This window comes from Mirounga angustirostris, unplaced genomic scaffold, assembly GCF_029215605.1.
Source record: "Mirounga angustirostris isolate CCGP_5_RB_7025 unplaced genomic scaffold, mMirAng1.0.hap1 SCAF_4, whole genome shotgun sequence".
Taxonomy (NCBI): domain Eukaryota; kingdom Metazoa; phylum Chordata; class Mammalia; order Carnivora; family Phocidae; genus Mirounga; species Mirounga angustirostris.
Genome location: NW_026991712.1, coordinates 154,577,191 through 154,590,456, shown reverse-complemented (window position 1 = coordinate 154,590,456; position 13,266 = coordinate 154,577,191). Strand labels below are relative to the sequence as shown.

General features: G+C 49.4%; 1 protein-coding gene across 1 annotated transcript; it reads left to right on the top strand.

The window, feature by feature from the left end:
- Window positions 1-366: 366 nt before the first annotated feature.
- Window positions 367-13,025, top strand: AKR1A1 (aldo-keto reductase family 1 member A1). The gene is made up of 9 exons (XM_064589234.1): window positions 367-557; window positions 8,075-8,164; window positions 8,923-9,042; window positions 9,199-9,350; window positions 9,973-10,168; window positions 11,039-11,238; window positions 11,494-11,566; window positions 11,708-11,794; window positions 12,866-13,025. Exons 2-9 carry the CDS (start codon window positions 8,081-8,083, stop codon window positions 12,929-12,931), a joined length of 978 nt encoding a protein of 325 aa, XP_064445304.1. The 5' UTR covers window positions 367-557; window positions 8,075-8,080; the 3' UTR covers window positions 12,932-13,025.
- Window positions 13,026-13,266: the final 241 nt, after the last annotated feature.

Here is a 13,266-nt window from a genome sequence, read left to right as displayed (position 1 = left end):
GTGCTGCGAATCCGGGAGGAGAGGAGACACAGAGGAACCGGCAACGTGTCACCCAGGAGCCTCCCCCTTCCAGCAGAAAGCGCCCCAGCAGCCTACAGTGGTGTCGCCGCGGCGCGCGGTGCAATGTGGGCCAGCAGAGGCACCGCCTCCCCGGCCGCTAGAGCCTCCCACGTGGCCGGCGGCTCGTGCTTCGCCCGGCCCCGCCCCCTCCAGACATGCGCAGTGAGGTGTGTCTAAACTCCAGCCAATCCGACCGCTAGCCGCCAGAGGAGGAGATGGCGCAGGCTCGCAGCTCTGGCTTCCGCCCTCCGCCTCTTCAGGAGGGGCAGGGCTGGGGTCCACCACTGGGCGTCACGCTGAAAGCCAGGCCCTTTCCCCTCCTCCGGGAGGAGCTTCCCCTTCACCGCCAGACTTCAGCCAGGTCCCGTTTTCCACCATCAGGCCAACCTCCCTTGCTGCCCACCGGTTCCGGAAGCTGAGGCCTATTGGCTCGTTGGCGGGGCGCAGAACCAAGCAGGGATCACGCTGTCTTGTTCACGCTCTGGGCTCCAGCCGAGGTGAGTTTCTCCTGCTGCTGCCCCCATCTCCTCTGTGCCCCCGGAACAGAGCAGAGAGCGCAGGCACTGGAGGCAGTCTGACTCGGTTTCGGATTTGAACTCTGTGTGGTCTTGGATAAGTTCTCAGTTTCTGTGGACCTCAGTTTTCTCACCGATGAAATGAGTGCCTACGTCGGAACTGTAGTGAGAATTAAGTGACATAAAGCTTTTAAAACGCCCGTCAACTATTAGGTGCTCAGTAAGTTTTAGTTGTCCTCTTTTTGTTTGCTCACCAACACGATTTTTGCAGAACTCTGGCCTTTCTGTGGAATTGCAGAGATACTTCTGGAAGTGGTCGGAGTGGGTAGACTTAGCTTACTTAGGCACCTGCCTTGGGTTTGGGAAAGCTAGGGCATGTTTTTCCGTTGCCTCAGACCTCTGTTACAGTGAGACTGGATGGAATCTGAACTGTCTCCAGATGGGGTTACTATTAACTAACTCTTCCCTTCAGCCTACCCGTACTCAGGCTGCAAGATCTCCCCAAAAGAGTCCTGATGGTTTTGATCAAGCCTATTAACTTTCCCCAAGATCTCAGTTTTCTTATTTGTACAGGAGCAATCCCAGTATCATCCTGTATGAAGCCACTGTTTTTTGTTTTTTTGTTTTTGGTTTTGTTTTTCTGAAAATGGTAAAGTGCTTTGATATTTTCCAGAGATGATTCTTTCCAGGTTACCCAAGAAGTAAAGAAAGAAGGTGATGAACGCAGTGACTTCCTCAAATGCACTCCCCACCCCAGCTGTCAAGCTTTCTACCATTTGCCTTTGTGTGTGTCTTTAGTGTGTGTGTACGTGCGCTCACGTGTGTGTTTCTATGTATACGTATGGGGCAGGCACTCTAGGAGTGATGGGTTCAGATAGATGATACACTCTGACCTCAAGGAGTACCTGGTCTGTGAGGGAAACCAATATAAACAAACAGCTGCAGCTAGGTGCACAGCTATCAGTGAGTGGGAGGAGCAAGTCCTAGCTGAAGGATGAGCCCCAGCTAGCCGGGCAAGGATGGGACTTGGGGAAGCAAAGTGTGCCTGGATTCAAGTTAGTGGTGGCTGGTTCTGTAGTCTGAAACCTGGAGTTTGCAATGAAGAGGTGGAAAAATGAGGAAGGTGGGAGCCAAGTTAAGAAAGGTTTACTAAGGAATGCAGACTTTATCCTGAAGGTAGGCAAGGACTGCTGGAGGAGTTTGAGCCTCTGGGTCACATGGTCAGATTTAGTGAATGGATTGTGGGGAGAGCGGCCAAACTGGAAGCAGAGATGGGTGGTTCAGGTAGGGGTGGTTCAAGCTAGAGCAATAGCCTTGGAGGCAGATACGGATGGACTGGAGAAAGACATAAGAAATATATATATATATATATATATTTTTAAAGATTTTATTTATTTATTCATGAGAGACAGAGAGAGAGAGGCAGAGGGAGAAGCAGGCTCCCAAGGAGCAGGGAGCCCGATGTGGGACTCGATCCCAGGACCCTGGGATCATGACCTGAACCGAAGGCAGACGCTTAACCATCTGAGCCACCCAGGCGCCCAAGAAATATATTTTTTAAGGGCGCCTGGGTGGCTCAGTTGGTTAAGCGACTGCCTTCGGCTCAGGTCATGATCCTGGAGTCCCTGGATCGAGTCCTGCATCGGGCTCCCTGCTCGGCAGGGAGTCTGCTTCTCCCTCTGACCCTCCCGACACTCCCCCCTCATGTGCTCTCTCTCTCAGTGTCTCTCTCTCAAATAAATAAATAAAATCTTTAAAAAAAAATATATATATATATTTTAAAATTCTTTTCACATCCATCAAGAAGTACATGAACTGTTACTGCAGTCTTAGGTTTTACATTACAGTCCAGAGCAAACTGTCTTTTTAAAAAAATACTTACCAAATTAAAAAAAAAATTTTTTTTAAGATTTATTCATTTGAGAGAGAGAGAGACAGAGCACAAGCAGGGGGAGAGGCAGAGGGAGAGGGGGAGAAGCAGGCTCCCCGCTGAGCAGGGAGCCCGATGCGGGGCTCTATCCCAGGACCTGGAGATCATGACCTGAGCTGAGGGCAATGCTCAACCATCTGAGCCACCCAGGTGCCACTTTAAAAATATTTACCAATATTAGGGCGCCTGGGTGGCTCAGTTGGTTAAGCGACTGCCTTCGGCTCAGGTCATGATCCTGGAGTCCCGGGATCGAGTCCCGCATCGGGCTCCCTGCTCAGCGGGGAGTCTGCTTCTCGCTCTGACCCTTCCCCCTCTCATGTGCTCTCTCTCTCTCCTCATCCTCTCTCTCAAATAAATAAATAAAATCTTAAAAAAAAAAAATTACCAATATTAATAGGATTTTTAACCAGCCAAATAGACCAAATCTTGGTCACTGTTACATATTTAAAGTGGTTTTCCATCCTGGCTTCTTAGAAGTACAGGTAAGGATATACCCCCCTACCCATCACCTGTCAAAATCATAATCTGATAGATAATAGTCAGAAATGCCAAACGAACTGAAATGCTTTATTTAGATGGCTTTTCAAAATCCCATAGATTATACTATGAACATGTTTGCTTTAACAAGGTTTTATCCAGGGCCTTGAGTCCCTACTAAGAGAGTATACGGAATGAAGAGCATGGGTCAGGCACTGGGCAAAGTGCTTTAGATATAGCATCTTGGGACACCTGGGTGGCTCAGTCAGTGAAGCATCTGCCTTCGGCTCAGGTCATGATCCCAGGGTCCTGGGATCAAGTCCCACATCAGGCCCCTTGCTCAGCAGGAGCCTGCTTCTCCCTCTGCCTGCCGCTCCCCCTGCTTGTGTGCTCTCTCGCTCTCTCTCATAAATAAATAAAATCTTAAAAAAAAAAATAGATACAGTATCTCTTCAAAAGATGTTCCAGGGGTGCTGAGATTCAAACCCAGGTCGTGCAACCCCAGGCCTTGAACTGTTCCCTTTGTGCTTTGCTGCTAGATTTGATGAGTACAGTTTTGGACATGTTGAGTCTTAGATACCTATAGGACATACTGGTGGAGATGTCCAGAGGGAGTTGAATGTCCAGAACTGGCGTGGGCAGAATCAGTGTTTAATGTGGTAACTGAAGATGTGAGCTCAACCAGGGAGTGCGAAGAGGATTGGGGACAGAACCCTGAGGGACACCAGCATTTATGAGAAGTAGAGGAAAGGCCCATGTAGCCAGAGAACACTCATGTAAATACTGCTTCCTCTTTTTCCTGTGTTTTCAAGTTCCCTGCATCCAGGCAGCAGCTATAGAGCCCTCTTCTGAGAAGGGAAGCCTGCCCCAGAGAGAAGGAACGTAGGTGCTGACTTGGGAATAATAAAACCTGAGTCCTTTTTTTTTTTTTTAAGATTTTAAGTAATCTCAACCACCCAACATGGGGCTTGAACTTACAACCCCAAGATCCAAGAGTTGCATGCTCCACCGAGTGAGCCAGCTAGGTGCCCCTAAAACCTGGGTCTTGATACCACCTCTCCCCACACACAGCCAAAATCTTTTATTTTCTTTTAATCTTATTTATTTGTTTATTTGAGAGAGAGAGAGCGAGCACATGAGTGGAGGGGCAGAGGCTGAGGGAGAGGGAGAAGCAGACTCCCCGCTGAGCAGGGAGCCTGATGCGGGACTCAATCCCAGGACCCTGGGATCCTGACCTGAGCCGAAGGCAGGCGCTCCACCGATTGAGCCCCCCAGGCATGCCAGCATTTCTCTTTTGTGTGTAAAACCTCTCCCAAGTTAACAGGAGGGTGTTTGAGTGCTGCCAGAGGCCTTGCTAGGCAGTTCCTGACAACTTCAGAGCCTGTTAATGCAGGAGAAGGCTGGAATGCCAATGCATGAGGCAGAAGATGAGGATGGAGTGACAAGCTGACAGAGTATGACTTCCTGTCCTAGAGAAAAACATTTGTTCTCTGCTGTGGCCCCTCCATTCTCTCCTTTGGAGCTCTTGTTCTTTGAAGTTCTTTGTTAGGTGTTCCTTCTCCTATGAGCCCCACTCCCCCAAGCCTCAGCCGTTTGGGATTTCAGTTTCACCATCAAAAGAAAGGGAGAAGCAAGCATCAGGTTTCTTCCTTTTTGCCTTAGATCAGGCTTTTTTTTCAAGCTTTCAGGCTAAGTCCACGTGTAATTTCAGAGTTCTCCAGTGTGCTGGGAGATCTGGGAGAGGCCAGCAGGTCACCTGTTTGGGGATCAAGCCTGGGACACCCACCACAGACCCTGGTGGCAACTGGCAGTCTAGTTCCTGTGAAGGCCAGACATGCTTACCTGATCCCTGGAAAGTTTGTGTCCTGGGAAAGTTTGGTAACAGTATTGCCCTCAGTGATCTGTGGTTTGCTGCCCAGACTGAACATTTTTATTTTTGGTTTAGCAGAAAAAGGTGATCTCCATAACCAGGTTGTGCTAGACTATAAAATTCTTCCAGAGTCGGAAGTATTAGGAAAGACAATTTTGATATGTCAGCTATTTTTTTTTTAAAGATTTTATTTATTTGAGAGAGAGAATGAGATAGAGAGAGCATGAGAGGGGGGAGGGTCAGAGGGCGAAGCAGGCTCCCCGCTGAGCAAGCAGGGAGCCCGATGTGGGACTCGATCCCGGGACTCCAGGATCATGACCTGAGCTGAAGGCAGTGGCTTAACCAACTGAGCCACCCAGGCGCCCAATATGTCAGCTATTCTTACAACTTATCTTATTTCCTGCTCTACCATAACATTCTTGATGTCTTTTCAGAACTTGGAAACAAAGGTGTTTTTTATATATATATATATATATTTATTTATTTATTTTATTTTTTTATTTTTTAAGATTTTATTTATTTATTTGACAGAGAGACAACGAGAGAGAGAACACAAGCAGGGGGAGTGGGAGAGGGAGAAGCAGGCTTCCTGCAGAGCAGGGAGCCCGATGCGGGGCTCGATCCCAGGACCGTGGGATCATGACCTGAGCCGAAGGCAGACGCTTAACGACTGAGCCACCCAGGCGCCCCTATATATATATTTTTAATATTTATTTATTTATTTGACAGAGAGAAACACAGCGAGAAAGGGAACACAAGCAGGGGCAGAGGGAGAGGGAAAGCAGGCTTCCCGCAGAGCAGGGAGCCTGATACGGGGCTCGATCCCAGGACCTTGGGATCATGACCTGAGCCGAAGGCAGACGCTTAACGACTGAGCCACCCGGGCGCCCCAAGGTTATATTTATACAGTTATTGCTGGCAATGCAGTCAATCCCAAGGGAGTGATATCTGTAGTACTGATGAGATCAAGGGAAGAGGTTATTTCTACCTTATTGGCTCTTAGGGTGAGCATTCTTTCTCTTTTCCCTTTTGCTTGGATAATTCCTATTGAAGTCAAGACTTGACTCAGGGGCACCTTGCTGGCTCAATCAGTAGAGAGTGCAACTTTTTTTTTTTTTTTTTTTGAGAGCAGGGGTGAGAGGGAGAGAGAGAATCTTTTTTTTTTTTAAAGATTTTATTTATTTATCTGACAGAGAGAGAGAGAGCACAAGCAGGGAGAGTAGCAGAGGGAGAAGGAAAAGCAGACTCCCCTGAGCAGGGAGTCCAGTGCGGGGCTCGATCCCACGATCCTGGGATCATGACCTGAGCCAAAGGCGGTTGCCTGACCGACTGAGCCACCCAGGCGCGCCTCTTTTTTTCTTTCTTTTTCTTTTTTTTTTAGATTAGGGGGTTGGGGCAGAGGGAGAGGGAGAGAGAATCTTTTTTTTTATTATTCTTATGTTAATCCCCATACATTACATCATTAGTTTTAGATGTAGTGTTCCATGATTCATTGTTTGTGCGTAACACCCAGTGCTCCATGCAGAACGTGCCCTCCTCAATACCCACCACCAGGCCAACCCATCCTCCCACCCCCCTCCCCCCCAGAACCCTCAGTTTGTTTTTCAGAGTCCATCGTCTCTCATGGTTCGTCTGAGGGAGAGAGAATCTTAAGTAGTCCCTACACCCAGCATGGAGCGCGATCTCATAACCCTGAGATCATGGCTTGAGCCGAAATCAAGAGTCAGTCGCTTAACCAACTGAGCCACCTAGGCACCCCAAGCATGCAGCTCTTGATCACAGTTGTGAGTTTGAGACCTATATTGGGTGTAGAGATTACTTAAAAATAAAGTCTTTAAAAAAAAAAAAAGACTCAAATTTATTACCTCCAAGACGCCATCCTAGCAGGGTTACTCTTTTCTTGTAGCTCTTGTGCAGATTTTGATTCTATCTTACACATCGTACTGCTATCCTCTGTCCTCACCGCACCAGCCCATAAACTCCAAGAGGGCAGGGACTCTATTTGAATATGGTGTCTCTTAGGCCTAGCACAAGGCCTGGAACATTCGTCATTTACTGACTGAATGAGTATTCTTGGCCCTTTGGAGATTTCTGATTTTTCAAAGCTCCAATCACCCACCTGTTTTATTCAGTTGGAAGTTTTCTCATGTCTATAGTTTACTGCTTTCTCCTGTGTCTAATTCCCCTTTCTGGAAAGCCCTCTCCCCCTGACTCTTGGGAAAGTCCAACTCACTCTTAAAAGCCAGTGTCAGTATTTCCTGATCCTTGCCCTACAGAAGTCATTTGCTTTTCTGTAGCACATTGTAATATGTGTCTACTGTGAGGCACAGCACACGAATATTAAAAGTCTCTGTTTACGTGCCCTTTTCTTGCCTTTATCCATTGGCTCCTCTTTGGATCTTTGGCTCTGCCACTTCTCAGCTGTTGATTTGGGGGCAAATAACTTCAACTCTCTGAGTTTGTTTTTTTCACCTAAAAAATGGTCTACTTACCTTTTAAGAGCCCACTCAGGCCTAGCAGCATGCCGATCAGACCTCTCTGTGAGGGACCAGGAGAATCTCTAGTTTCTGACAACCTCCTGGGAATGTTCATTTCATCTGCAGAGAAGTGACCTGTTCCTGAATCTGTTCTGTCACCTGGTCTCACTCTGACTCATAATGGCCCTTTTGCCTGTCTTACCCTGGCTTGAGACGTTACGTGGTCAAGGCTGAGTACTTCAGGGAGCCACTCACCTTGGTCTTTCGTATCAGAACTTTCTTTTTTTTTTTTTTTTAAAGATTTTATTTATTTATTTGAGAGAATGAGAGACAGAGAGCATGAGAGGGAGGAAGGTCAGAGGGAGAAGCAGACTCCCTGCCAAGCAGGGAGCCCGATGCGGGACTCGATCCCGGGACTCCGGGATCATGACCTGAGCCGAAGGCAGTCGCTTAACCAACTGAGCCACCCAGGCGCCCCTCGTATCAGAACTTTCTAACACAGACCTTTAGCTTGGCAGAAGGAAGGGCAGCCATGCCAGTGGTCCAATTAATGTCTGTCCAGGAGCTACTGGCTTTGGCTGGTTCGGGCTACCCTGTATTAGCTGCCCTCTGCTCACAGGCATGTGTGCACAACCTCTGTGCTCCCTTTACCAGCCGTGTTTTACAGGAGTCTTGACCAATGGGTAGCTGAGGCTCAAGCAGCCACACTGACCCCCACCCCATTCTCTTCCCATCTTTGTTTCAGGGGGCAATGGCGGCTTCATGTGTCCTCCTGCACACTGGGCAGAAGATGCCCCTGATTGGGCTGGGCACCTGGAAGAGCGATCCTGGCCAGGTGAGAGATGGAGGAAGGGGAGGAGGGCTTTTTGCACCTCTGCTAGGGAAAAGGCAGAATTTGGGAGAGGGTCCCTGAATTTTCCCTAGCCGCCCCATTGCTGTACTCCATTTCATATAGGGATGGGCCTGAAGGGCAGTGGGAAGAAACAAGGGAAGAGACCAGTAGTGAGCCCTTGGCTTCCTGAGGTGACTCAGAGGAAGGGCTGAGGGGCCCAGAAGGGCCAAGGGAATAGGAAGAAGCCCTTTCCCTAATTGGATCTGCACTGAGTGCTGTGGCAGACATGGGACGCCTCTGTGCCTGACCCTTTGCTGACCCCTAATATGGCACTTATCACCGTGTGCTGTAACCATGTTGCCCTCTCCCACACAGGGCTCCTTAAGGTCTGGGCCACTCCCCAGTGCTCAGTCCAGAGGTAGGCACATGGCAGGTGTCGGCGTTTGAAGAATAGCTATGTCAACTGCTTAGACCAAGGGTTAGCAAACTTTTTCTTTCTTTCTTTATTTTTTTAAAGATTTTATTTATTTATTTGACAGAGAGAGACACAGCGAGAGAGAGAGCACAAGCAGGGGGAGTGGGAGAGGGAGAAGCAGGCTTCCCGCGGAGCAGGGAGCCCGATGCGGGGCTCGATCCCAGGACCCTGGGATCATGACCTGAGCCAAAGGCAGACGCTTAATGACTGAGCCACCCAGGCGCCCAGGAGGGCAGTTTCTGACTAGGCCAACAGAGCTAAAAGCTCTGCTTCTGTCACCTGGCAGGTGAAAGCAGCTGTTAGGCACGCCCTGAGTGTAGGCTACCGCCACATTGACTGTGCTGCTATCTATGGCAATGAGACTGAGATCGGGGAGGCCCTGAAGGAGAACGTGGGACCCGGCAAGGTGAGGACGGGGCTACAGAGGAGTGGGGTGAGAGGGCTGGGGCCTGGCTGGAGGGATCTGGGGGCATCTTCCTTCTAATTCCTCTCCCAGAGGTGAGGGCGGGTAAGACTGGGTGCCCACGGCTCTTCTCACTATGGGCCCTGCCCCCTGGACCAGGTGGTGCCTCGAGAGGAGCTGTTTGTGACTTCTAAGCTGTGGAACACTAAACACCATCCCGAGGATGTGGAGCCTGCCCTCCGGAAGACACTGGCTGACCTCCAGCTGGAGTATTTGGACCTGTACCTGATGCACTGGCCTTATGCCTTTGAGTGAGCCTTGCTAGGGTCTTTATCCGGGGAGTCGGGTGTTGGGTGGGTCATGTTAGTATCTTGTAAGGCACAGTAGCAGAGCAGGAGAGGAACACTGCTCAGCTTGCCATGGGAGCTCAGCCTTTTATGCTAGCACAGCCAGGAGTTTAACTACAGAAAAGGAGCATAGCTTCCCGTGGTGGGTATCCTAGGGGCACGTGAGTGGTCCCACCTGCTCCCTTTATTCATTCAGGAAACTGCTGGCTTCTGCTGAGCTAGGCCTAGGGTTGCAGTAGAGAATCAGCTCCAGCAGAGGGTGTGAAAGGAGCCTTACCATCAGCTCTGTGCCCTGTACTGGAAGAAGGTTGCAAGAGCCTGCAACCTCTCTGAGGAGGAAGGAGTTCAGAAAGACTTCCCAGAGGAGAGGAGATACAGTCTGTGTCTAGGAAAAAGAGGAAAGGGAATGGGCATTCTATATAGAGTTAATGCCTGGGTCATGACCTGAAAGGGAGAAAAACCATGCTTGTTTCTTATTCTTGGCCTTTTGCCCTTTCTGGGCTTAGTATAGAGACACAGTGACTGGATAAGGTAAGTCAGGAGCCTGGCATTTGTGCCCACTCGTGGAGGACTGTCTTTCACTTAGGCGGGGAGACAACCCTTTCCCTAAGAATGCCGATGGGACTATCCGCTATGACTCTACCCACTACAAGGAGACCTGGAAAGCTCTGGAGGCACTGGTGGCTAAGGGGCTGGTACGGGCACTGGGCCTGTCCAACTTCAGCAGTCGGCAGATTGATGATGTGCTCAGTGTGGCCTCTGTGCGCCCAGCTGTCCTGCAGGTGAGCACAGCAAAGCAGATCCATTGGTTTGGGGGTATATGTGTGTGTGCAAGAACATGAGTGAGCAAATGATGGGTCTCCTTCATGGAGATGGCTAACAAGTTTTCAGAAGTGTTGGTGTAGGGGCGCCTGGGTGGCTCAGTCGTTAAGCGTCTGCCTTCGGCTCAGGTCATGATCCCAGGGTCCTGGGATCGAGCCCCGCATTGGGCTCCCTGCTCCACGGGAAGCCTGCTTCTCCCTCTCCCACTCCCCCTGCTTGTGTTGCCTCTCTCCCTGTGTCTCTCTCTGTCAAATAAATAAATAAAATCTTAAAAAAAAAAAAATAAGTGTTGGTGTAGAAATTCTCTGCATAAACTAGGGCATTGGGGCATCTGGGGGGCTCAGTCGGTTAAGCGTCTGCCTTTAGCTCGGGTCATGATCCTAGGGTCCTGGTTCGAGCCCCGCATTGGGCTCCTTTGAGCAGGGAGCCTGCTTCTCTGTCTCTCAAATAAAATCTTAAATAAATAAAGGGCAGTGAGTTAACTACACTGGAACTAAAATAAAAAAGGGCTAAAAAGTCTTTTTGATTCAAACACAATGGAAATAAATGTAAATAATGTACATGTAAAGTGAGGTTCTGTCTGTGAGAACAAGTACTATGTATTGGTTCATATCAAATACAAAAATATTAGAAAACCAAAAATACAGACAGACATCGAAATGTGGGAAGAGAATGAAATGGACGGTGGAAAATGGAGAATGGGAAAAGTGGGCTGAGGGGAAGTGGGGGGGCGGTCAGCAATGCAAGGTTGGTCAAGATGTGCACGACTGGGTGGGGCCCCGCAAGCTGGGTGGGGCCGGCCTGTACTGATGGGTTTTTTTTTGTTTCAGGTGGAATGTCACCCATACTTGGCTCAGAAGGAGCTGATTGCCCACTGCCAAGCTCGCGGCCTGGAGGTGACCGCTTATAGCCCTCTGGGCTCCTCTGATCGAGCTTGGCGTGATCCTGATGAACCAGTCCTACTTGAGGAGCCAGTGGTCCTGGCCCTGGCTGAAAAGTATGGCCGGTCTCCAGCTCAGATCCTGCTCAGGTGCGGCAGTCTTGGGGAAAGGAGGTGGATGAGGGCACCTGTTTTGGGAAACCAGGGTTGAGGGCTTCCTTATCCAACTACCTGAATGAGGCTGCGAATCTTGCCATGTAATCTGGGGGAAGCTACTCTGAGGCATGTCCCCCATTCCACTGGGGCTCAGGGATTCCAGGAGTTTAGAGAAGGCTGAGTGGAGGACGAAACAATGCTTTTGAGGACTGACTCCTCTTCCCCATCTACTTCAAACCCCCACCTTAGGTGGCAGGTCCAGCGGAAAGTGATCTGCATCCCCAAGAGTATCACCCCTTCACGTATCCTCCAGAACATCCAGGTACTTGGTGATGGGTCCTGTCTTCTTTAGCCCACTGGGACACAGTCTGGTTCTGATTCTGCCTGACAAGAAGATAGTGTTCTCGAATCCCAACTTCTGCACACGAAGCTGGCTTTCCTGACCCCCACTTCCCATCCGCAGGTGTTTGACTTTACCTTTAGCCCAGATGAGATGAAGCAACTAGATGCCCTGAATAAAAATTGGCGATACATTGTGCCCATGCTCACAGTGAGTATATATCACATGCCAGAGTTAGGGAATGTAAGAATTGGGGTGGAATTCTGGCCCAAATCTGGCTTCAACCTTGCTGGTTAGAGAAGAGGCAGGATGTTGGTAGGATTGCTGTCCTGGACATAGTGGGCTCCTTTCTTTTTCTTAAGCTTGGGGAAGTAATATGGTTCGGGGAGAAAGCATTATAGCCTGTGAGTCCCAGTCCTGCCTCGATATCTTGTGACTTAGACAAATTATTTCACTTCTTTTTTTTTTTTTTAATTTTATTTATTTATTTGACAGAGAGAGACACAGCGAGAGAGGGAACACAAGCAGGGGGAGTAGAAGGGGGAGAAGCAGGCTTCCCACCGAGCAGGGAGCCCGATGCCGGGCTCGATCCCAGGACCCCGGGATCATGACCTGAGCTGAAGGCAGACGCTTAACCATCTGAGCCACCCAGGTGCCCCAAGTTATTTCACTTCTACAAGCCTCAGTTTCCTGTCTGTAAAATGATCCCAGTTCCTGACACCATAGCAAGTTCTCAGTAAATGGTATAAATAAGAGGAACCTGGGGCGCCTGGGTGGCTCAGATGGTTAAGCGTCTGCCTTTGGCTTGGGTCATGATCCCGGGGTCCTGGGATCGAGCCCCACATCGGGCTCCTGGCTCGGCGGGGAGCCTGCTTCTCCCTCTCCCTCTGCCTCTCTCCCTGCTCATGCTCTCTCTCTCTGTGTATCTCTGTGTCTCAAATGAATAAATAAAATCTTTAAAAAAAAAAAAAAAGAGGAACCTAGAAGGCCTTCTCAGCTGTGGTAGAGGGATTGAGGTTGGGTTGAAGCCTGTTACAGATAGGAAAATAAATATTCCTTATTCCAGCTGAGACTGCAAACTCTTAGGGGCAGGGGCAGGTATATACCAGGCTGTGGTTTGCTGGGATGCTGTCAACACTGGCATTCTCTGAGGCCCAGGTCCTGTACTACCATCTGGCATAGTGTTGTATACAGGTGATGTTCAGAGGAAGATTCAGGAAAAGATGCTGTGTCTTTGGAACGTCAACTCCTGCTAATGGAGCCATCTGTCTCTCTTTCCAGGTGGATGGGAAGAGGGTCCCGAGAGATGCAGGGCACCCTCTGTACCCCTTTAATGACCCATACTGAGACCACCACTTCCTGGTTCCTTTCCAGCTCTCTAGCTACAAGGTCCTGCCACCTGCAGAAAGGAGTTAATAAAGCCATTGGAGCATCCACACTATTTGCTTGTCTTATTTGTCTGGTCAGACCATTTCCCTTAGGAATGCAGGACTGAGGGATGCTGGATGCCACCTGCCCCAAGCCCAGACTTCCTTTCTTTTTTGGTTCTGGAGAAACTGGGATATGGCTGAATTCCATTTCTACTTTCTTGAATTAGGTACATTGAGGGAGTAGCGCCATCTAGTGGCAGCTCTCAGCACTACACGCTATCCCAGGGTGCCCAAAATTTGTCTTCTCAGGGT